The 22,171-nt window shown below is 38.2% G+C and overlaps 2 protein-coding genes across 6 annotated transcripts; one reads left to right on the top strand and one right to left on the bottom strand.

Annotated features, from left to right (window-relative positions):
- Positions 1 to 63: 63 nt before the first annotated feature.
- On the bottom strand, positions 64 to 9,483 carry gipc3 (GIPC PDZ domain containing family, member 3). Of its 2 annotated transcripts, none has more exons than XM_033964902.2 (7): positions 9,329 to 9,483; positions 7,296 to 7,562; positions 5,144 to 5,329; positions 4,871 to 5,051; positions 2,605 to 2,714; positions 2,073 to 2,154; positions 64 to 215 (listed from the first exon to the last, which is right to left on the bottom strand). In XM_033964902.2, the coding sequence occupies exons 1-7, from the start codon at positions 9,410 to 9,412 to the stop codon at positions 64 to 66; spliced, it is 1,062 nt and encodes a 353-aa protein (XP_033820793.1). In that variant the 5' UTR covers positions 9,413 to 9,483. The 2 variants fall into 2 exon arrangements, with proteins under 2 accessions (XP_033820793.1, XP_055077417.1); XM_055221442.1 differs by having other exon boundaries at positions 2,073 to 2,151.
- Positions 9,484 to 11,766: 2,283 nt separating this feature from the next.
- si:zfos-943e10.1 (GRAM domain-containing protein 2B) lies at positions 11,767 to 22,039 on the top strand. Of its 4 annotated transcripts, none has more exons than XM_033964898.2 (13): positions 11,767 to 12,010; positions 17,986 to 18,162; positions 18,456 to 18,519; positions 18,618 to 18,690; positions 18,773 to 18,876; positions 18,961 to 19,059; positions 19,149 to 19,220; positions 19,307 to 19,375; positions 19,456 to 19,549; positions 19,631 to 19,720; positions 19,811 to 19,910; positions 19,988 to 20,095; positions 20,310 to 22,039. In XM_033964898.2, the coding sequence occupies exons 1-13, from the start codon at positions 11,919 to 11,921 to the stop codon at positions 20,326 to 20,328; spliced, it is 1,161 nt and encodes a 386-aa protein (XP_033820789.1). In that variant the 5' UTR covers positions 11,767 to 11,918; the 3' UTR covers positions 20,329 to 22,039. The 4 variants fall into 4 exon arrangements, with proteins under 4 accessions (XP_033820789.1, XP_033820790.1, XP_033820791.1 ...); XM_033964899.2 differs by having other exon boundaries at positions 11,777 to 12,010; positions 17,989 to 18,162; XM_033964900.2 differs by lacking the exon at positions 11,767 to 12,010 and adding an exon at positions 17,075 to 17,299.
- The last annotated feature ends 132 nt before the right edge of the window (positions 22,040 to 22,171 follow it).

The raw sequence follows: 22,171 nt of genomic DNA, 5'->3' as shown, positions 1-22,171 counted from the left end.
ATGCGATATATACATTTTACAATCTCAAGTGGATCAACCCAAATGTGTCACTCAAAGGTGTTTCTAGATTCTGCCATTTTTCACATCACCGATAGCTCCCCATACGTCAAACAGGAACACATCTGGAAACGCGAAATCACCCAGCACGGAGTCCAGAGCCTCTGCAAAGTCATCAGGGTTTTTCTTGTCTTTTCCTGCTTCCACAATGGTCGTAGCTATGGAGACAGAGAGTGTATTGAGTTTAAACTGAGTGTGGGTTTACATTCTTCAATTTAATGACATATATTAAAATTGCCTGTTTGTTTGTTTCATGTGGATTGGACCTCTAAAATTATTATGAACCAATTTTTTTCTTTTTCTTTTTTTCATTTTTTAAATTCATTTTGAGCAGATTAAAGAACACAAGAAGTCAGTATACATGTATCGAGTTCAAAAAGGAGTGGGAAGAAGAAAACTTATCATAATTTATGCAATGAAAGACCGGATTTAATAAGATTTAAGATGTAACAGTTTCAATACTTTTTATGACTCATTATAGATACAAACTAAGCACTAAAGTGTTTCATTCTGCTGTTTAATTATTGCAGCTCATAATTTTTTTTTAACAATATTGTACATTTAGAATAGTTTTATAGGTGGGTAGTTCTGCTCTTGGGTTATTGTGTCAGTGGCATAAATTTGTTTCAATATTATCATTTATTTTATTTATCAATATATCGCACTTCAAATTGTGTTAACAGGCCTATGAACCAGGTCGAAACATCAAAAAACTAACCTGCTTTCCACCTCAATCCTAAACAATTTTGGGATGATGTTATAAAATTACAGTGCCTATGGAAAAGTCAACTTATTCCTTATTAAACCTTAAACCTTAACCTTCCTGATTTTCATCATATTAAACAACAGAATTTCATGAGAATGGTCACATTTTTATTAAGCGCTTTTCCATTTTCAAGGCACTTAATGTGCTTTACATCAAGGAACCACTTACCTAAAATTTTTAACAGTTATGAGTTACAAGCAGTTCTACCTTGTCATCCTTGTGCATTTTATCCTATTTCATCAGAAAAACACTACAGGCATGTGACGCATTTTATAGGCACTGTTCTGTATTAACACCAAAGTGATACTGCAGCTGTTACCCATATGTGTTTTGTTCTGCTTTCTCATTATTCGGGTGTGTTTATGTTGTGATTGCACTATTGTAAGGCCCCATTAAGCTACAAACATACAAAGGCTTTCAACTATCTACTGGTAACAGAAGGAAAGTATATGCAAGTAAATAAAGTTGAAAATACGCAAAATTCTAAAACATTTGTCTTTACGAAATAGCAGCTTCTGGCATAAAAAAGGAACACAACATTAAATATGACTGCTATTATTAATACAGCAACTATTACTATTTTCACAGCTAGTGTTATGTCGGCAAATTCTGAAATTCGATATATTGCTGAAGTAAATGGACAATAATAAAACTAATTTATGCCACTGACACAATAACCCAAGAGCAGATATAAACCACAAAAACTATTCTAAATCTGCAATATTGTTAAAGAAAATAATGCACTGCAATAAATAAACAGCAGAATGAAATACTTTAGTACTTACCGGTAGTTTGCATCTGTAATGAGTCATACAAGTTATTTAGTCCACCTTTTACGGCGTGAATCTTATCATATAACCAAAAAAAATAACCCAAAAGAAAAAGTACACATGATAAATAATGACTCAAAAAATGTTTTTTTCCAACTTCCATATATTGAACAACCTCAGCTCTTTGGGACAATGGATGGAAATGAGCGTTTGGCTATAGTCCGGTGAGTTTACATTCATGTTGTCTGTCTATTAACATGCACTATTCTATTCTATTCTATTCTCTCCCTACAAATACCTACATCAATAAAAATAAAAATAAAAATAAAAATAAAAATAAAAATAAAAATAAAAATAAAAATAAAAATAAAAATAAAAATAAAAATAAAAATAAAAATAAAAATAAAAATAAAAAATAAAAAATAAAAACATCTACTGAACCTTTTGACCAAAGGTGGCACTGATGTGTTGGGCCTTACCCAGCTCCACGTCTCGTATTCCCATGTAGCTCTCCAGCAGGTCGTCCACTTTCTTGGTAGCCTGCTCCTCAAACTCATTCTGCTGGGAAGAGAATCACAAATGTTTAAAAACACTTGTGGTCCATATATGGAGACAAAACATCGTGCCAAATACATTACAACACCTCTCCTATTTATCTACTGGCTTTGCTCAGTAAATGTTTCATTTGCTGGTTACGTAATAGCTCTACATGATGCTGACTGATGTATATTTGAATTCTGTTTCATGTGCTTTGAGTGCTGCTGGGCTGTTTACCTTGGGTTTGTCAAGGTGAAATTCTGTATGTCTTACATTATTCAGTGAAATCTGAGGCCAGATGTAACGTGTGAGGATAGTTCAAGTTTTCCAGTAGTCAAGTGGAGGTGTTTAGTTCAGTTTAGGACAGATCCAAAATGGAGGCTGTATTTCATAACGTAATGGTCCATTTAAAAACAGCTAGTGGATGTGTAACTGTGCGATAAAATGAAAGTACATTGTCTGGAGGAAACTTACCACTTCCTGAACTGTGGCTGCTCCCTTGGACCTTAAACGCAGCGTCTCCTTCCCATTCACCATCTTGCCCTCACTAGATTTGGGGGCTTTAGTTCGCATGCCGATCATATCTAAGGACGTATGAAACAAAGGATGTTATTTGATCATTGCTGTTTTAGAAAGGAAGAATTACAGTTTTGTTAATCAATAAGGAGTAAACATCCAAGTAAAGTATGTAGGCTAATGATGCTCAAATTATATAACTACTAAAGCAACACTACCACTTGCCTACTACTGCCACTATTGCTCAAAAATACTTAAAGCTGTACTGTGTAACTTTTCTGCTGGAAGGTATCTTACAATACACTTCCGGATATTTCTTCCCAACCATGTCTCTTTCCAAATCTCTATGTGGAAAGTGGCGCCAAAAGTCAATTATTTCAGTTTTTCAAATTTCTATTACTATAAATGCTTGGTGAGACAATACTTGCTGTGGGTGCTTTCTAAACTTTGAAAATGAACAGCTGTTTGGTCTGGAAATTCCACCTATAATTCTGCAGAGGAATTGACCCAGAAAGCGGTCAAAGATTACTTGTCCAGCTGTCCACCAATCATGAACATTTTTAAAATCCCTAGACAGTAGAGTGCCAAAAACAAGGGTCCACAAATAAAATATCATTTATCGTAAGTTAAATCCAAAATTCATATGGATGATTTTATTTCCTGTATTTTCATCAAACCCTGTCTGTCTACTTCCTTCCAGATCAGCAGTTGCTCCTGATGGTGACTGTAAAAGCACTTGCAGTAACAAAGCGGAAATGGGCAAGGCTCAACCCTGATAACGCTGTCCCTGAAAATAGGTTATGGCCATTGCTTGTGTAAGAAGGTTATACCATAAAGGGCCCATATTACACCATTTTCTGATCTACGTTATATTATTTCCTCAACACAAACATACCTGGAGTTGTGTTTTCTTTCATTCACACACATTAAACACACAAACCCTGCATATTTAGGCTGAGTTATTCTCTCAAACTGAAAACGCTCTGTTCCACTTTGTGATGTCATGTGGTAATACAGGAAGTGCTCTACTGTGTTTTAAACTCCATACACCTTCACTAGAAACATTTGGAGAATTTCAGCCCTGGAATTGCCCATCTCTACTGATTTAAAGGTAAAAGGTAGCTGTTGAGTTGAAACTTGACTTGTTTTTGAGGAGGTAACAACATTCTAAATGGCTTAAAGCTCACAAGAGTCAATTTTGCACAATACGGATCCTTTAACGTTATGTATTTTATCCTACGGAGCCCTTATAAACTACTAAGACAACTCTGGAACTTTTCAATTCACCTAGGTTAAACAATCAGTGTGTTGGCTGGCAGAAAAGAAGAGAGAGACAGATGAACTATGAGACATCTGGGATAAATATTTACGCTTTGGAGGCTGGATAGGAGACAATGCCACAGATACCAATTCTCCATATTAAACAAAATATATCTTGCTGTTTTTTCCAATACGCCATTCTTCCATCCTGTCTGACCCATCCTCTGCCCTTACTTGGCAAATCATGCACGAAACTTCACTTTGAGCCAAGAAGCCATCACGAAGACTAGCTCATAAATAAAGCGTGTAATGATATTGCCAGACTCAAAATGGCAAATGGCCTATTTTCTAATGCTATTGTTTGTTGTTTTTTTTCCTGATATTATGGAATGGTTGTTTGATTTGGAAAGAACAGCACTGAATGATGAGGTCAGACAGTTTCTAGGAGCAAAGTCAAAGTCATGTAAAATAAACTTTTGGTCATCACTAAGAATCCTCATGATACAGCATCAGGATGACTTGAGTGAACTATATTTGGTACTAGTCCCCAACCTGGATAAATGAGGCTTAGTCTATTTTCTTTTTTTAGATGCTCAAAATATATTGGTTTAGCTCGTTGAAATATCACATTTATTTATAGCACGCAACGGCCGTGTCCTTGCAGTCTGCACTTTATCTTATCTTAGTCTAACAAGAGAGCACAGAGGAGGAAACCATATAGTAATAAAACAATTCTTTGTATCACGATCAAAACGCAAATGTAACTTTATAGCCGTCCTCTGCAGTTCATCAGCTACTTCATTTTGCATCACTTTACCCATGACTGCACAGCTTAGACCTTAATACTAGTGATAAAAGTAATTTGTTCTATTTAATGTGGACTATGAGGCACTTTGATGGAAACTGTTGACATGGTAAAGAGGTTAAATGAAAAGATATGAAGCGTTATACAATTTGCACTCACCAAAAGCCTTCTTGGGTTCCACCAGTCGTAGGGTGAAGGGTGTTCCTCTGGGTTGCTCTTTCAGCATCTTGGCCACCTCATAGTGTCGACAGCCCACAATGCTCTGGTCATTGATAGCCTCAATGTGGTCTCCTACGCACACAGTCTTCAGTCGATCTATGGTGCTGCCTTCCTTTATTCTCTGAGAGATCAACACACAGGGCTGTCAGTGTCTTAAAATATAGCAGCTACTACTAAAATGTACTTGTCATGTTTGGATTAGGTCTCATTTACCTTGATAAACGCATAGCCCGCTCCGTTGTCTGTGATGGTGAGGCCCAAAGCGTCTTCTGTTTTAGTGACCTCTACCTCTTTAGTTTCCCCTCGAACATGAGCAAAAATGAAGTCTTCTAGTCCAATCTGGCCACCCAGCAGCTTCTGCATGTCCACTTTATGGGAGTTGAGAGTGCAAAACAAGATCTGAAAAGGTAAGCATGTGTTTTAGAGTTAAATGTACAAATCATCATAGTGAATAAAACAGAAAATAAGAAAGGCTCCATTCACTAAAGTTCACAGAAACATACTAATGCCTTGTAATATTCATAGGCACCTCAACACCATCAACACCTCTACAGCTGAAAACAATGGCTTCTGTAGGTCTATTTACTGACCAGTAGAGGGCAGTAGTACTCTGCAACACTCCAAACTACCTTTTTGTTGAAATGCTTATAATTAGAATTTATATAGGCCTATGCAATAGTTTTAATACCACAGCAAAACAATAAAACAATGTATAGAACACAAGTCTATTGGCTTTTTGTCAAGAAATTACATGTAATCTAAGGGTGAAAGTTCAACCCAATAATCCTAAACAGAAACATGTTATTCTCCATTTGTTATCTGGCCCACACAGTCAGAGTTCAAGGTCTTCGTTGATGCGATCGACAGATGCTGCATAGCGTGTGCTGCTATACTGTATTCTCTTTTGACTAGGCCTATTAATAATCCATGTTTTAATGGATTAACTGCTATTTTAGTGGGGTACTTATTTAAACAATAAATAGACCCACTAGATAATCTTCATATCCACGTGCCCACCATTCAGCTATGATTCAGGAGAGTGTTAAACAGTGATATATCAAGTCCATATCACTTTCATTTATGTTGAGTATGTGTCTTCCACTGATAAAAAAGCCTCCAGATGTCCTTCAGAATACTAAAGATAAGTGAATAAGGCCACTGTCAAATATTTATTGTTTTGTTGCCTAGGTCATTCCACAATAGCAGAAAGGCCGCAACTATTTACCTATATACCTAACCTTTACCATGCAGTTTAAATTTTATGGGTTACTGTTACTGTTGCTGTTACTCCCTTGCCAGTTTCCATAAAAACCTAAAATACTATAAAACCATAAATGATGCTGTTTAAACATGTTTTAGCAGAATCAATGTTTAACCTTCCTGGAGTGTGTTTTATTTTGTTTTTTTATGAGATATACATCCACAAAAACTGAAGAGTTCCAGTAAGTGCACACAGACCGAATGTCGTCATCATGGTCATGTGTTGTCTGATGACATTTTGTGTTTTCTGAATAAGTGATGAAATAGTATTACACTGGAGTGAGGGCACAGACCTGTAAAACAATTGACTTTTTGAGTTGAAATGAAAATCATTTCCAGAGGTGGGTGAAGTACAAGGGCAGATACTGAGGCGAAAAAGTTACTCAAGTAAAAGTATCACATGGAAAAATTGCTTAAGTAATAGTATTGAATTGCTAGTTTTAAAATGTACTTTAAGTGTTGTTAAATGCAGCAAAACTGATTCAAAAATGATACATATTTGGGTCAACAGGTGCAATACAAATCTATTTCTTTTTTCTCATGAATTTTGTGTGTTTATTTTTGTTTTGCTCAAAGCCGAAGCTTGAACTCGAAACCTTCAGTCAGGATGTTACCACGCACATGATAAAAATAACCTCTCAAATCACATGAAAAGTACTTTTTACTTTCCAATCCAGTTCAAAAATGTAGTGGAGTAGAAAGTACAGACACCTGCTTTCAAATGCAGTGACGTAAAAGTAAAACGTACCCACTGTAAAATTTACTTATGTCAAGACAGATACCTAAAAATTCTACTTAAGTACAGTACTTTACTACTTTTTTACTTTATTACATTCCATCACTGGTCATTTCTGAAATCATTAGTTAGTTGGGGTCATATTTTTTCCCCATTCAATATATACTTCAAAGTAATTCTGCCAAATTTTGTTCTCCAACCAGAATACAAGGCCAGACATTTCAACCACCAATCCAGAAACCTAAAAACTACAGCTCAATATATTTCTGCAAAGACCAAATATCCTTTTGCAAATCTAATCGCAATATCAATACTTGTTAGTAAATTTCAATAGGCCTAAACCCCACCCGCTGACTTGTTTTCATATACCTCTGATGGTGAAATGTTGAAGACCTCTGCTATCTTGGCGTACAGTTCCTTGACGTTGGTGAATCCATGGATGCGGCCCGTGGGACTGCCATGTGCCAGCTGTGTGTGGAAGATGAGCCTGGGCCTGGGGTAGTCCGGTGGTCCCGGCGGAGGTGGTGAGGGTGGAGGCAGAGGCGGGGCAGATGGCTCCACATTGGGGTTATGGGCCTTCTGATGCTCCGTGGCCCCGGCTGGCTTGGTCTCCTGCGGGCTCATCGGATCCCCGTTCTGCATGGGCCACAGCACAGGTGAGGAGGGTCTTCTGGACTGGACTTCTACTTCTCACTGTTGGGACGGTGATGTCTGTCCCTTCAACTCGACCAACTAACCACCCAGAGCTCAACATATGAATTAGTGATGAGAGCAGCATGGTAACAGTAGCTGGAGGAGGCCGTCCTGCCCTGTCAGGTAGAAACCCAATACTTCTTTAGTTCAGGTTGTATGCGTTACACCTGAGACAATGCAAACACACATTGGATAAAAGCATCTGGTGATCATGACACAGCTAAGCCATTTTGTCTGTCTATCTCCACACCAGTTGGAACTACAGGTATCTATACTTCCTACTCCATTACATTTTAGAACAGGACTGAAAAGTAAAAAGTACTTTTCATATGATTTGAGGGGTTAATTTTACCATGTTCGTGGTAACATCTATATACTATATATACTTTTTTTTTTTTGTTCAAGCTTCGGCTTTGAGCAAACAAAAATAAACACAACATTCATTCAACATTCAAGAAAAATTAAGAAAAAAATTGACAACACTTGAAATAGTTTTACTTTTTACTCCTAACGGAAATTTTAATACTTTTACTGGAATAACCTTTTACCTATGTATCTGTACTTTTACTTTAGTAACAAAATTGAGTACTTCATCCACCACTGGTAAGATGATATGTTGAGGTATACTATAAGGCACCCCATCCCCCATTACCGGCTCATTAAACGAGACGGTAGGGTGTAGGTGGGTGGGGGTGAGTTCTGGGGGAGCCGTTGACCTTTTTGACCTGGCAGTGCACAAACAGATGCCACGTGTAGGCAGGTGGACAAATTATTTATTCAGGCAGGCTCATTGGTGTCATCATTTTCTGCTGGAATAATGAAAAAGCAGAGTTTCCTATGTCAAACAATTAGCGTGAGCACCTGTCCTCTTTTGGTTGTCCTGTGTAATCATTTAAGCCCCTGTCCCACGTCCCACTTATTTAGAGAATGCCTCACCTTTTCATTGCTGTTGTATGTATTCAATAGAAAACATAACTTTTTTTTTTGGGTGTATGGCTCCGATTGCTAATCCAGTCTCTCTCTCTTTGTATGATAAATATATATATTGATGAGGAAAACAGACGATAAACGATAATATTGAAACTAATTTATGCCACCCAAGAGCAGATTTAAATCGCAAAAACTATTCTAAATCTACAATATTGTTAAAAAATCATGAGCTGCAATAATGAAATAGAAGAATAAAACATTTTAGTATTAGACTATGTCTCTCGGCTGACCTGGGAATGCCTTGGGGTCCCGCCGGAGTTGGATGACGTGGCTGGGGTGAGGTAAGCTGAGAGTCCCTGCTGCCCCCATGACCCAGCCCTGGATAAGCAGAAGAAAATGGATTGATGGAACACTTTAGTACTTAGTTTGTATCTATAATGAGTCATAGACGTGACATATTCAACCTTTAACAGCTTAAATCTTATCATGCAGCCAAAAAATTACCCGGTATTGCAAAAAAAAAATGTCCACATGATAAATAGTGACTCCCAAAAAATGTTGTTCCAGCTTTCATACATCGAATGACAAGCTGATATAGTATTTATCATGACAGGACTAGATCAATACAAACTGAAAATCTTATGGTATTATGGCAGTTATTATACATGAGCTTAAATTCCCGAGTCCATCACTTCTTGTCCCACACTGCATTTGAGTTATCCCTCTTTTTCTATAACTGGACACAGTCACCCTTTTCACAAATAAACAGAAAAACTCACCTGATCATGACGTGTATTTGAAAACCATGTGACATTGCCAGATTCTTGCATTTTTTCTAGGAAGAACAAATCAATAGTTCCCATTTTCCTCCGCTGGTTAGCTTCCCCAGCATGAAGAATCTGATGTGTCTCATGTGATGGACAGATCACGTAGCTGTTTGGATGTCTGACGTCTCTGCACAGATCAGTGTCTATCTGTGTTGTGGAAATTCCAACTAAACTACTGAAAATTCCAGCTGGGAAATTTTTAGGGTTAAAAAATACAAATAGATTGTTATATTAAGGCTGATATAGTAGCAGTTAGGAATGGGCTTAATGTAGGCTCAGGTTTCATTTAGAGAAACTTTGTTGATCCACGTGGGAAATGATCTATCATGTCTATGATTTAAAGTCTAAACTAAACATGTCCGCCATTTTAAGTTACATATTATGCTAATGAGTCTTTTAATCATTTAGTCATTCAAAAAACGTTTCAGCTTAAAAAAAATTTGTGCTTCATTAAATTCCTGCATGTTTGGGAATTCTTTATAAAGACCTTATGACTTTCTTAAGCAATAAAGACTCCCATCATATCAATTCAGCTCTGACACAAACAGTAAAGTTAACATAAAAGCTCCTTTTTAGCCAAATTTCAACAACATCTTGCTCCAACCATTGCATTTTGTAGACAAACTAAAAAAAAGATTTCCACTGCCTGTAAGATCGTCTCAGTCGTTAACGCAGTTTAAGACTAGACAGAAAACCCACCTCTTCTCCCTGGTATTTAATATTAGCTACATGGTGTTGTTATTGTTATTTTCCTACATATTTTGTTATCTGTATAGTGTATTTATTTTTTGTTGACTTCTGCGTGAAGCACTTTGGGCAGCTGAAGTTGTTTTAAATGTACTATATAAGTACATTTGAATTAAATTAATATATCATCTTGAACTGAGGTGTTCACAATACCTAACCAAAATACAAACTTGCCCAGCTCTTTACTGTGTGGTGCAGTGAGTGTGGCTGCAGCTGTCAGTGCTTTTTCCAGCCAAGGTGTCACAGGCTCCCAAGGTTGGAATGTTTACTCCAGCCAATTATTATGAAAGCCATAGTAGATAATGAACTGACAATGAGGCAAAGGTTATCTGATCTCACGGCCCATTCAGTAGAAACGCATCACACTTACCTAACGTAGACTTCACTGTTATTTTGTCGTTTATTGAATTTTCTTAGAACTGTTTGTTTATTCCTTATTTACTTATGCGCCCTATTTGTGAGGGTTTAACATCCATCCCAGTCATGTGGTTCAAGGTGTGAAAAGTGACATATAAGGGGCAGACTCACACCAACACCAACACCTATGAGTAATTTACATGCAGATGCCATGGCAGTCAGCGCTATCTTTGGTGTTAACATATGGTTCATGACCGACTTTCAAGAGAAATTTCATTGGATTTCATTCTATCAGAGGTTTTGTTTAGTCATTGTCATGTCCACACACATTCCTCCCACAATAAGAGGATGAGAACCCACACATGGACCTAAAAACTTGCCTGCCTAATATTCACACCCCCCTGAATGGATGAGCTCACAAACATAAGCCTAATTACGTCGATGAGGTGGGCATTGTCTTGGCAAAAGTGGGAACAGGGAAGACTGCAGGGTAGACTGTGTAGGACAGCTTGTGTGCGGGTGTATGCTGTGTCATGTGCCTGCAGTAACAGTGCTCCTTCTGTTCCCAGTGCGCATGGTGGTGACGCTAGAGCTGCCTGGCATAAAAAAAATCAGGCTTTTAGTATACATCGTTTGCATGAATTTTATAGCCTCCACTTTATGTGTTCTTTCCTGTATTAAAGCTTCCACTATTCCATAAGCTAATGCAATGTGCCATAAACTACACTGAGAACAGAAAGGTTTCACTAGCCTTTCATTTTGTCAGCTCTCCAGACTAAACATTTGTTTGCAGTGGCATGCACCTTGCCATTTGCTCCCACAGCTGTTCCTCTCTTATTGAAAGGGAGGGGAAAGGTGGGATGTTTCACTTCTTCATGCTGTGCAGGAGAACTGAAATTGCAGAGAAAGTGCAGTTAAAATAGGCCACCCAGCTTAGCACCCAACCAAACACCTGGCCTATCTGCACTTTCTGCATTTTTCATTTCTCCTAGTATAATATTTCATAACATAGTTATGAAACAATTGCCTACATTAAACAGTCCACCCCGTCCTTTGTATATTCTGGCAGTAAGTTCTCGTGTTTATTATTCTACTCACACATGTATTACAGTCCCATGTAAATCATCATAAGGTCCTCTTCACTAGCTACAGCCTCACCCGCATGTGACAGTGGTACGACCCACACACCATATATGGCAAAGAGAGGGCGGTCCTTACCGCCCAGCCGCGTTCTGATTGGAGGATTGACCTGACATGACCGTTTTTTCCCCATCTGTCCCTGGTTCTGATTGGCTGTGAGCCTTGGTCCGATTTAGGCTCATTATCTTAATCACCCGTAGATGAAGCGAGAGAAGAAAGCACAGGCTAAACAGGATCGGAGGGTTCTGGCGTGGAGCGTGGTTGTAACACGAAACAACCACCACTGGGCGAGGGAAGGATGCTTGAAAATAAGAGAGAAAGATTAAAAACCTTCCTGAGGAAGATCGACGAAAAGGCCATTGTCAGAATCAAGCATTTCATGAAAGAGGGGTGAGTCTAAATGAATGTGGCTAGCTAGCCTGATCTGTACCGTTATGTACCGGAGAGCAGGGATCTTAGAAATAAACATGGTGACAACTAGGACATTGTTAACTATAGTCTGACGTGGTCTTATGACATAACTAAGCTGCAGTACTATGTATTTAAGCCGGTATCTAAAGTCCTAAATGTTTGTAGTCTTTGGTTTGCAGCTGGAGCTAGCATGCTAACTGTCCCGTTAGCTGCTGTGTTGTCAGAAGTGGTCTTATCTGTTTGGTCACATTCTGTACTACTCTCTATCCAGAGAATACTAAATCAGTACAGAACATAAGAACAGTTTGTGTGAATGTGGTTACACTTGACACTTCAGACACAGTGTGCTGTGTTTGCTGAACCTGACCTCTACGTCTCACTCATCAGCTGTGTCTCATCTGAGCACCTGTTCCTGATGAGACAGATTAGAGCTTGGGATAATCTCTACTTTCTTTTGAATTCTATTCAAAGTATAGATGATGTCACCCGTTTCTAACTTGATAGACTGACTCAAAACACAGATGCACAGACGGTTTTAGTTGTAAACCTTGTTAAATCTATTTGACCTTCCAGTAAATGAGAATTCAATAGGTGTCTGTTAAAATGTTTGATGTTATTGATGACATTTCTTGTTGTATATTACTCTTTGAATGGGACAGCACCACTTGATTGTGTTTGTTCATTTGATCCTGTTGATTGAAGATACTTTCCATATTGGACTAGCAGGTTTTTGATTTCCTAGAAAGTCCTGCCTTTCACTTCCCGCACATAGACATTTGATATTGACTTCAGGCTATCACCTTAGCTATGTGTGACCTTTATAGAATGGCATGTTGAGTGGCATGACCATCTCATACCACATCAACTTTGTGGGTGTTTACCAGACCATAATAGTTTTGTTTTGTACTGCTGCACAATTAATTGCAATCAAACCAAAATCACAATTTGAATAGACGCAATTGGCAAAGGAAGGAGTTTTTTAAGTACTGTAATTTTCTCTATGTACATCAAAATATCTTATCTTATTCTGCATAAAAACTGCGAACCCTATAGTTTAGGTCTCTACAAACATGTCCTGAAATGTGATTCTTGCATTAGTTTATTAATATTTCAGTATTTTTGACACTTCTTCAAGAGGCGGTTAAAATGTAAACAGAATCCTATTCTTGAAAGATGAAGTGCAAATCTAATCACAAAGCTTGTCAGAAAAATTGCAATTGAATATTTTATCCCACTCATTCAGCCTTAAAATTGTAGGATTTTATTTGGTTACTTTAAACAGAGGAACAGCAAAATCCCAGAAGCATTTAAAAAGTTCCTTGAGTGAGTGGATGGTGCATTGGTTTTGCAGATCCTGAAATAGTCTGGGTGTGGTTGCTTTACTGGTGGCTGCTCCTTCAAGATGCTGTGGTGGTAGTACGTGTCTGTTGAGGGCTCTGGGCACTGATTTGCCTCCAAAGGATCAGAACCAGGAAAAGTATTGCGTTTGGACCAGAAAACCACATGTTCTGCTGGGCTTGTGAGTAATTGAAGGCTTGTTTAAAACCAGGTGGTTGGAGTTGAGTTTGTATGAGCTTCAGTCAGATAAGTGTTAATGGCCTCTCCCCTTTGTGCTTTATCTGTAGAAAAAATACTCTTTGTAACACCCATTTTAGACCTCACAATACACTGATGAATTCCATTTTCTTTTGACTACATCTAGGCCAGTCACGATTTAAAAAGAAAAAAAAGATACTGTGTTGTAAACCCTTTTGTGTCATATCATAATAATAATAATTAAATAATTTAATAGTACAATGATTCCTTTTTAAGTTGGGGCTAGATATTTTTTTTATTTTTTTCATGCTTTCAGTTGAATTGACAGCAGTTTCTGTCAGTTATCAACTTGGCTCGTTTTAATGGAGAGGTCTACAGCTAATTCTGTGCTAGTAAAAGTATGTGGTTTGGAGCAGAGTTCAAACTTTGGAGGAAGAAATTGGATTCTCTTTAACAGTGATTATGTTCAGGAAATGTGTTCTATTCAATTTCAAAAGTTTATTCATAGAGCACATTTAAAACAGCCAGCTGACTGATAAGCTTCACACAAGTTGGCAAAAACAAAATGTAGGAAAAGAACAATAAAATACCAAGATATCCTATCTAGCTAGTATTAAATCCCACTGTCACCTCTGATCTTGAGTCTTTGGGCAGAGCGATCAGGAGCTGGTCAGGAGACCTCAGGGCTCTGGGTGGTGTACAGGGCTGCAATAACACTCTAAAATGTCTGCACTCCATCGGTCCATTTTGAAACCCAATCACTAGCATTTTAACAACAATGGTAACAAATGTATATTACTATTCTCCACTAATGTAAATAAAATGTACAGACAACAAAATCTGATTTATGTTTTATTTATTTAACAATAAATAAATATAGTAATCATCATGAGTGATTTTGAACTGTTGTATTTTCATCTTTCTCAGCAATTAGAAATGCCAACAAAAATAAATACTTAGTTTCTTTGTACTGGCTGGTCACATCCCCGTGGCCTACTTGGCTCTGGTCAGGTGAGATGTTTCCACTGGGCACTCGAATGCCTGATCACTGTGGCTTTTTAAGCACTCAAAGGTCTCTGTCTCTGCAGTCAGAGGAAGTCTGGTCTTGTGACTGACACACAGCTAGTTCAGTTCAGTTTGATTTATATAGCACATATAAATAAAACTTGAGCTGTCCAAAGTGATTCACATAAAAGTCAAGAAAAAACATATTACAGATAATACTATAAATGGGAAAAGAACACCAATAAAACAAAGATATCATGTCTAGCTAGCTTTAAATGAGAGGATCTGACAGGCAGAGGGAGGCTGTTTCATAGTCTGGGTGCTGCCACAGAAAAGGCTGTGTTATCTCTGGTCTTAGTTACTACTGTTGGATTTTTTTTGGTGTTATTAAAATTTAGATAACAATTTTATTTTTTCCCTACTGATCAGACACGATTTTCCAGTTCATTCAATCTTATTTTATCATATTAAAACCAAAAAGATAGTGCCTAGATCAATATCATGAACTTAAACTAGAAGGATGTTTAATAACTCCCAATTAAAACAAAATGGTAAAAATTCCTCCTGTATCCTAACTCTGCTCTAAACTACTTCATATGCTTTTACTGACAGTGGTGTCTGAGTTTCCACTAGATGGTGCTATCGTGTCAAGCCATTAAACATCATGTGAATCATTGTAGTTCAAAGCAATTACATTTGAAAGAAGGTAAGGAACCACAGGATCCCTGATTGGAAGCACTGACGTAAAAAAATTGAAGAATGCTGCGGCACTCCTACTCTTGAATCATGAGGCATTATTTCTTTGTGAAGAAGCATGAAGCAAATTAAAATTCCACTTAAGAATTACTCACATGCAAATGAAACCACTAGCTCCTTTGTTGTAAATACATTGTTTATTGCATCACTTGGAGTAGATTGTTTGAAGGCTTTAGGTTAATTGTTCATGCAGGCTGTGCGCTGTCTATTGTCATGTTCGTTGTACCATCAGCTTTAATGGGCACCTCCTTTGTCATTGAGGGTGGCCTTTTTGCAGGGTTTTGTCAAGTCTGCTAAATTGGGAACAGTCTGGCAATGGCTCCATTACCCTCCTCCACTTTCACCCCCAACCTCCAACTGTTGTGGCCCTTTGAGTCTTTTCCATGACGACCATTGGCTGGGCATTGTTTAGGTCCTCCGGGAGAGCTTTCACACATTTCAGTCTTTGGTGGTTGTTCCTGTGGATCACTTGGCTCAGGTTTAAAGGTCCTTTTTTACAGCAACATAAACCAGAGTGTTGGACTATAACAGTTCAGGGGCTGTGGGCAAAAGGTAAACTTCTGGACGATCACTTTGACTTGTGCAGAGTTTGGAGACATGGAGAAAGGCAGGATTAGCTCAGAACGGACCATTTGTTCTAGCTCTTTGCGCTCTGGGGCAAATGAAAGGTAAGTGGGGTAAATTGTTTTTAGTGTGAAGTCTAGTTTTGAATAGCAAATATCACATTTTATTTCGCAAAACAAATACTAACCTTTCATTTTTTTTAATAGTTAAAGAAATCAGCTTAAATTTGCATAGCTGGCAACACCTTTTTATATAAGTGGTGTAATTAAATCAATCTTGATAACGAATGGTATGCGGCGCAATCTGCTTGGTTAAGTGTTTGCGTTGGCACATTCACGGTTGCTTAGTAATGCCGTCATTGTGGTATTTTTATATTTCAGAATCCATATCATTGAAGTCCTGGCGAAATGTGCATGCTGTGCTTGAAAACTTGTTTGAAAATGTATCACTGTAGAGTTGATCTGGGGCCAGAAGTGATTGTTTAAACAAGGAAGTGGGTCAGAGGTTATTTTTCAGCTATATCTGACTTGCCTAAGCTATGCATTAAAACATCAAATAAAAAAAAAACATCCTGCTGAAATTCACCCACAAATATTTTTTTTAGGGGGAAGTAAATGTGTATATTTTTGAAAGTGAACGTCTCCTTAGCGAGAAGGGGGAGGAGTGGGGTGTTTTTTTTTTCCCAGCTTATAGGAAGTGAGGGAAGAATTTCCTTTTTGAGTAAATCAGTTTTGATGTAACTCTGTAGTTGATGTTAAACCTTTACCCTAGTTTCATAAGTCTGTCTGTAATGCCCACAGCCTATGCTATGCTGAAGTGTGTTTTCACACTGAAAGTTGAACAAACAAAACATGTATATCTTTTGTATATTTGTCTTAAGTTATAGCTCTCCATATGCCTTTGCCAAGCTAGTTCCAACAGTGGAGGAAATAAGTTATGAGTATTATGAGATCTGTCACGGCAAGCCCAGACCTGTTACATGTTTGAATTCTTTCATCCTGTATCCATTTGGAGTTCTGTTGGATAATTGTCTGTAATGTCTTTATCACATGTGCCTATAGAGAAGGCACTTGTATTGTCAGTCCTGTCTGTTTGCCTCTGGGGGAGTGGTTGAGTTTGACGTCACTGACTACGGAGTGTCACACCATTTCACCAGAGCTGCTTCCTCATTACCACTGAGTTCAGAAGTTTTTTTTCCTCGGAAGCTGTGTGGAAAAGAACACTGACTACGCTGTGGAGTTATACTTGCAGGCTAAGGACTTTTAGGCAGTATATCTTGTGTTTTTCCAAGTCCCGGGATAGTTAAGGTGTGAGAACTTAAGACCAGAGTGTGGTCAATTATTTAGAAATGCCTACAGTTAGTAGGTATATAAGTTTTCGAGCATCCAAGCGTTTCAAATTGTCAAGGTAAGATTATTATTTTTTTTTCTGATGTGGGATTTGTTTTGAATCTGAATTTGACTTTGGTCAAGTATAGGCCATGATCTATTGTGATAATCGATCCTCCTTTTATTGGCCCATATATCAAGGGCTTAATGTCTATTTTAAATCAATTTTGGTTTTACTTGTTTGTATTGGGATTTTAATACACCTCTTGTTCTGTGAAGTACTTTGAATTACTTGTGTCCTCTTCTAATAAATTTGCTTTGAGGTCTGTTTGAACCCGGTCTGAACACATTTTGTAATAAAGCAGGCAGCAGATGTGCTTCTAGACACTGTTTGAACATTGACGCAGCAAGTCCAATAAACCGCACTGTTTGGAAATTATGCAAAGAGCATCTTTTTGCATTTTTTTTATTTTAAAAGCAGATCTTGTATGTTTTTTTTTGTTGTTGTTTTTTTAAGCATGAGTATTGAGTAATGTCATTTCCCAGTTAACTTATTATTCTGCATATAATTAAATTGGTTCTATAATTGGTCTGTGTTGTGAGTCAAGTCTCTATCACTAAATTGCTCTCTACATTAGGCTAATTATAGAAAAAATATTTGCTTAAGTTGGTTCTATACTTGGCCTGTTGCTATGCTGAGAGACAAAATTTGTGTGTATTTCTAAAGGCCTACCAACTCAAAACCCTGCTTCTCTGTGTGTCTAGCAGCTACCCCGTGGAGGGCAGTGGAGGTGGACTGCCAGCCAAAGTGAAGAAGAGTCGGAGCAGTCTGAGTAATGGAAGCATCAAGAAGGTGGAAGCTCGGAAAGCCTTGAGTCTGGAGGCGGCCCAGCTCGAGATTCAACAACAACACAAAACTCTCAGTCGGCAGGGGGCCGTCAGGTGCGGACTCTTTACTCTTGTCAAATAACTGGAAATACAAGCACGTTTGGTTTAGGTTCAAATGTAATCCACACTGTTCATTGGCTCATGAAATGTGACTATCTGTGTGTATCACAAGATCAGACTTAGCTGCTGTTGCGTCCTGACACGCACATGACTTCGTAATGTTTTCTCACATGATCCAAGCTGATTTGGTGGATTTGTAATAAACCATAGTCCCACATAATGTACTTTCTGCTGCTACAGGGAATATCTTCTAAAACATATTCAACATATTCTGTGTGTTTCAACAGGTCGCAGACATTTGACGAGGACAGCAAAGGCTTTGAAAGGACAGAAGGAACTGGCTCCCAAAGTGTAAGTTCAGTTTAAAAAAAGGGTTGAGGCATTTTCTGAATATTACGCTGTAGTTAATTTCTACGTTTAATTAAAAAATGTACATTTTATGTGTTCAGAGCTTTATAAAGCACAACAAGACATTCCACAAGTTGTTTCCTGATATTCCTGAAAGTGAAGATTTGATACATGGTGAGTAAAGTTTTGGAAATGCCCTTGTATCTGTACAAAACTGTCACATATTTCATCACAAATCTCTTCCTCCACTTTCCAGCATATCTCTGTGCGCTGCAGAAAGAGGTGCCCTACCATGGAAGGCTCTACATCACAGATAAAAACGTTTGCTTTTATTCCTCCGTTTTGCTCAAGGACACAAAGGTAGGCACGCATTTCACCCATTGTTATATAAAAAAAAGTATATATATTTAAAAATGTGTTTTTAAACAAGATTGGTATTTGCAGGTTGTTGTTCCAGTTTCCTCCATCCACATTGTGAAGAAGCAAAACACAGCCCTGCTTGTCCCCAATGCCGTATCCATTCGCACTACAGATGGAGACAAGGTTAGTTTCTTGACTTCAGTTACAGAACCCTCCTTTTTAATTGTATTAAAATGGTTAACTGTGAACACTAACCATATTGTTCTTTTTAGTATCTCTTTGTCTCCCTGAGAAACCGAGAGGGATGTTATCAGCTTCTACGTTCAGTCTGTCCTCAGATTGAGGTAAGTTTGTCAGGTTTGTTACTTGCATCATTTTTGTTTCTATTTCAGTCAAATGAAACAAATTAAAATACATTTTTTATTTTCAGGATGGAAGCACAAACAGTAGCCCCATATTTTCCTCAGCTGAAAACAGCTTTGAGAAGAGTAGACTTGTGGTAAGAAAACTGTTTGTGAAATCTTCAGCATTGTCTTGTATTATTGATTTCTAATGGTCAAACATTGTCTCTTCAAACAGAACTCCAGCCAGTCGAGTTTGGAGGAGAGCTTTGACCTCTTTGATGGCTCTGACATTCAAACTCCAGTGCAGCCCCTCTTCAAACCCCACAGAGGTAAGGCATTTTCCATACACATGCACATGTCTTGAATTTCTGTGCAATGTTGTATGCTAATGTACAAACGTTCTATTTCAGAGACCGTGCCTAATAGTACTGGCTCCACTCTAAGAAGCATGCACATACAGCCAAGTGATAGCTCCTCATCAGAAGATCTGTCTGTGTCAAGTAAGTGACGTACTCCTCAGTTTATTCAAGTCACATGTCAAAATGATGTCCAAATAGACATGTTTCACTTACATTTGTCTGCATGGGCAGGTGGCTCCTGGGTATGGAGTGTGACTGATAAGGCTCGCTCTCTGTTTGTTCAGAGGGAAGCCAGCACTCTTAACACTTTACTTTTCATTTACTTGATTTTGTAAGTATTTAATTTCTCATAAAAATGACAAAATGGAATAAGGCAAAGAGCTGACCCAAAATGAATTTGCTTTACAGGGTTGTTTTGCTGCTGCTGTCTTCGGGCTATATAGGCTTGCGTATTGTTGCCTTGGAGGAACAGCTCACGTCTCTAGGTGCCCTACCTGAGTTTACACTACAGAGTGGGTAAGTGTCTTAGTGCTACTGTACGAGTTTATTTCTGTGGGTTCTGTGACTTCATGTTATGTAAAATACAGAAACATTTCCAATAAATGGCATAGTCTTGACCTATTAACAACAATTATTGTATTATTTGAAGGCTCTTATCCCTTCCTGTTATAGGTGTGCCACAGTTCCCTGCCAAGATATCTGACTAAACGACTTTCTCTTGTGTTTTTAGATATCGTCAGGAGACATAACCCACGCTCACTCAAGGAGAGATTGGTTGACTTGTGACTAGAAGTATATCTGGGTCTCTTTCACAGAAGGAAAAAGTCAAGACTGTTCACAATCTTGCCTGAATGAAGGAAGACTGACCAACCTGTGCAATAGAAGACGGTTTGGTGTTTTGAAAGGTGCAGCAAACAGAAGGCATGCCACAACTTGTTTTATGAGCCAAGCCAAAATGGATAAACTCACTGCCTGGTTGCAGTGTGTTGTTAAAACCAAAGCCAAATGGCTCTGAACTCATTGCGTGCCACGTCAAAGGCGCAACACAAACTTTCATATCTTGCTCATTGTATTCTTTGTTGTTAGCATGCAATCAAACAGGGCTATACCTCTGTGCAGGTATGTGGTGCTATGCATCGCCAAAGACGCACATGATTCATCTTTGGCATGATTGCACAAAGATGACTTTTAACATTGGTTACTGGGTATTCCTCTGGACCCAATTGGTCTCTTAATGACTGAAATGCTAAATCTGATAAGATAAGCCTCTTGAGGTGTAGTAATCTACTGGATGATCATTTTTTGCCTTCTTCAATCTACTGTAGTTTCAGTATTAAATTTCTCATCTTTGGTGAGATCTAACCATATATTTGGAAAAGTATGGGGTCCAACCTGATCAATGTTGAGAGAACCACCCAGCAGTCTCCGCTGGAAAACGCCTCACCAATGCAGTTATTTAGAGGGAGCTTTCAGAGTTTGTTTAATGAGGCATGACTACGTTTAGCCCTGGTCCTCTAAAGTCGATTTGGGATCTGTTTTTCAGTGTTGACTGAACGGGATCGGCACTTTGTGTTAATGATCTGTAACAGGGCTCCAGAGGACCAGGTATCATTTCTAGAAAGAGGGTATTTAAAGTAGCACCAGTATTTGTATCACATTGACACTAACCAAGAGCTATGTGAATTCTTTTTTTGAATGAGAGTTTAAAACAGCTATTAGATGGTCCCAAAATGTCAATATGCAAAACCTATTACTGTATGCACGATAATATGTAATGCATCTGTATGTGCCGTTTTTATTGAGCTTTATGTTTGTGGGAGGTTGTGATGGGAAAGGAAGTGGACAGCCCAAGGGAGCATTGCACTTTCATTGTGCTTTGCCATTCAGAATCTAAAATCCTGGTTTAAGTTGAGACAAAATTGCAGAGTCTGTGGTATGTGACGGTGCTAAGACCTTTTAAACTCGTTCACTCAGGGGTGTGTTCAATAATTTAGTCCTTTCATTTCAAAATCTTTTGCTTATGGCTGCCCCTCCCACTCAAAGAGCACACGTTTTAACTGCAATCATCCTAGCTAACCAATTCATACTGTATCCTGCTTCCCCCAATGTTCTTTCATCTTTGTGAACACTGTCACTCTGTAGCCAAGGTACAAAAACATTTCATTGAAGGTTAATATGGTATACATTTCATGACTGGTTTTGAAGAGTCTCAGGAGATTCTCAATACAGCATCGTCAGTTGCATTTCCCCTACAGGGGCGCACACACACCCTCTGTCCTCCAGACAACCTGTGCAGTGGGTGGTTTTGCACTATTTCAAAGTTGTACATAATTTTGTATTGATTGTCAATGTCCTTAATTCTACTATGGTCCTATATTTATTTTTCATTCTTTGTAATTCAAAGTAGTCTCTGTGAGACGACTTTGTTATTGTTGAAAATAAATTGAATGTTGCGAAGTATTTGTGGAGTTCCAGTAATTTGACAATGAATTTTTGGTTAGTGGTTTCACACCTACTGCTCATGTACTTCCTTGTGAAATTGACTAGATGTAATTTCTCATTCACAAGAGCACATCCAAAATTACATTTCTT

Source organism: Periophthalmus magnuspinnatus, chromosome 4 (assembly GCF_009829125.3).
Source record: "Periophthalmus magnuspinnatus isolate fPerMag1 chromosome 4, fPerMag1.2.pri, whole genome shotgun sequence".
Taxonomy (NCBI): Eukaryota; Metazoa; Chordata; class Actinopteri; order Gobiiformes; family Gobiidae; genus Periophthalmus; species Periophthalmus magnuspinnatus.
Note: the sequence above shows the minus strand (reverse complement) of the source record. Positions and strands in the feature narration are given on the sequence as shown.

Bases quoted from the DNA above. Each gene is read 5' to 3' on its own strand.
- si:zfos-943e10.1 (XM_033964898.2), top strand. From the start codon at position 11,919: ATGCTTGAAAATAAGAGAGAAAGATTAAAAACCTTCCTGAGGAAGATC. The intron at 19,060-19,148 runs GTTAGTTTCTTG...TGTTCTTTTTAG, and splicing joins GCACTACAGATGGAGACAAG to TATCTCTTTGTCTCCCTGAG. The intron at 19,376-19,455 runs GTAAGAAAACTG...CTCTTCAAACAG, and splicing joins TTGAGAAGAGTAGACTTGTG to AACTCCAGCCAGTCGAGTTT.
- gipc3 (XM_033964902.2), bottom strand. From the start codon at position 9,412: ATGGGAACTATTGATTTGTTCTTCCTAGAAAAAATGCAAGAATCTGGC. The intron at 5,330-7,295 runs GTATATGAAAAC...TTACCTTTTCAG, and splicing joins TCAACATTTCACCATCAGAG to ATCTTGTTTTGCACTCTCAA. The intron at 5,052-5,143 runs GTAAATGAGACC...TTGATCTCTCAG, and splicing joins CGGGCTATGCGTTTATCAAG to AGAATAAAGGAAGGCAGCAC.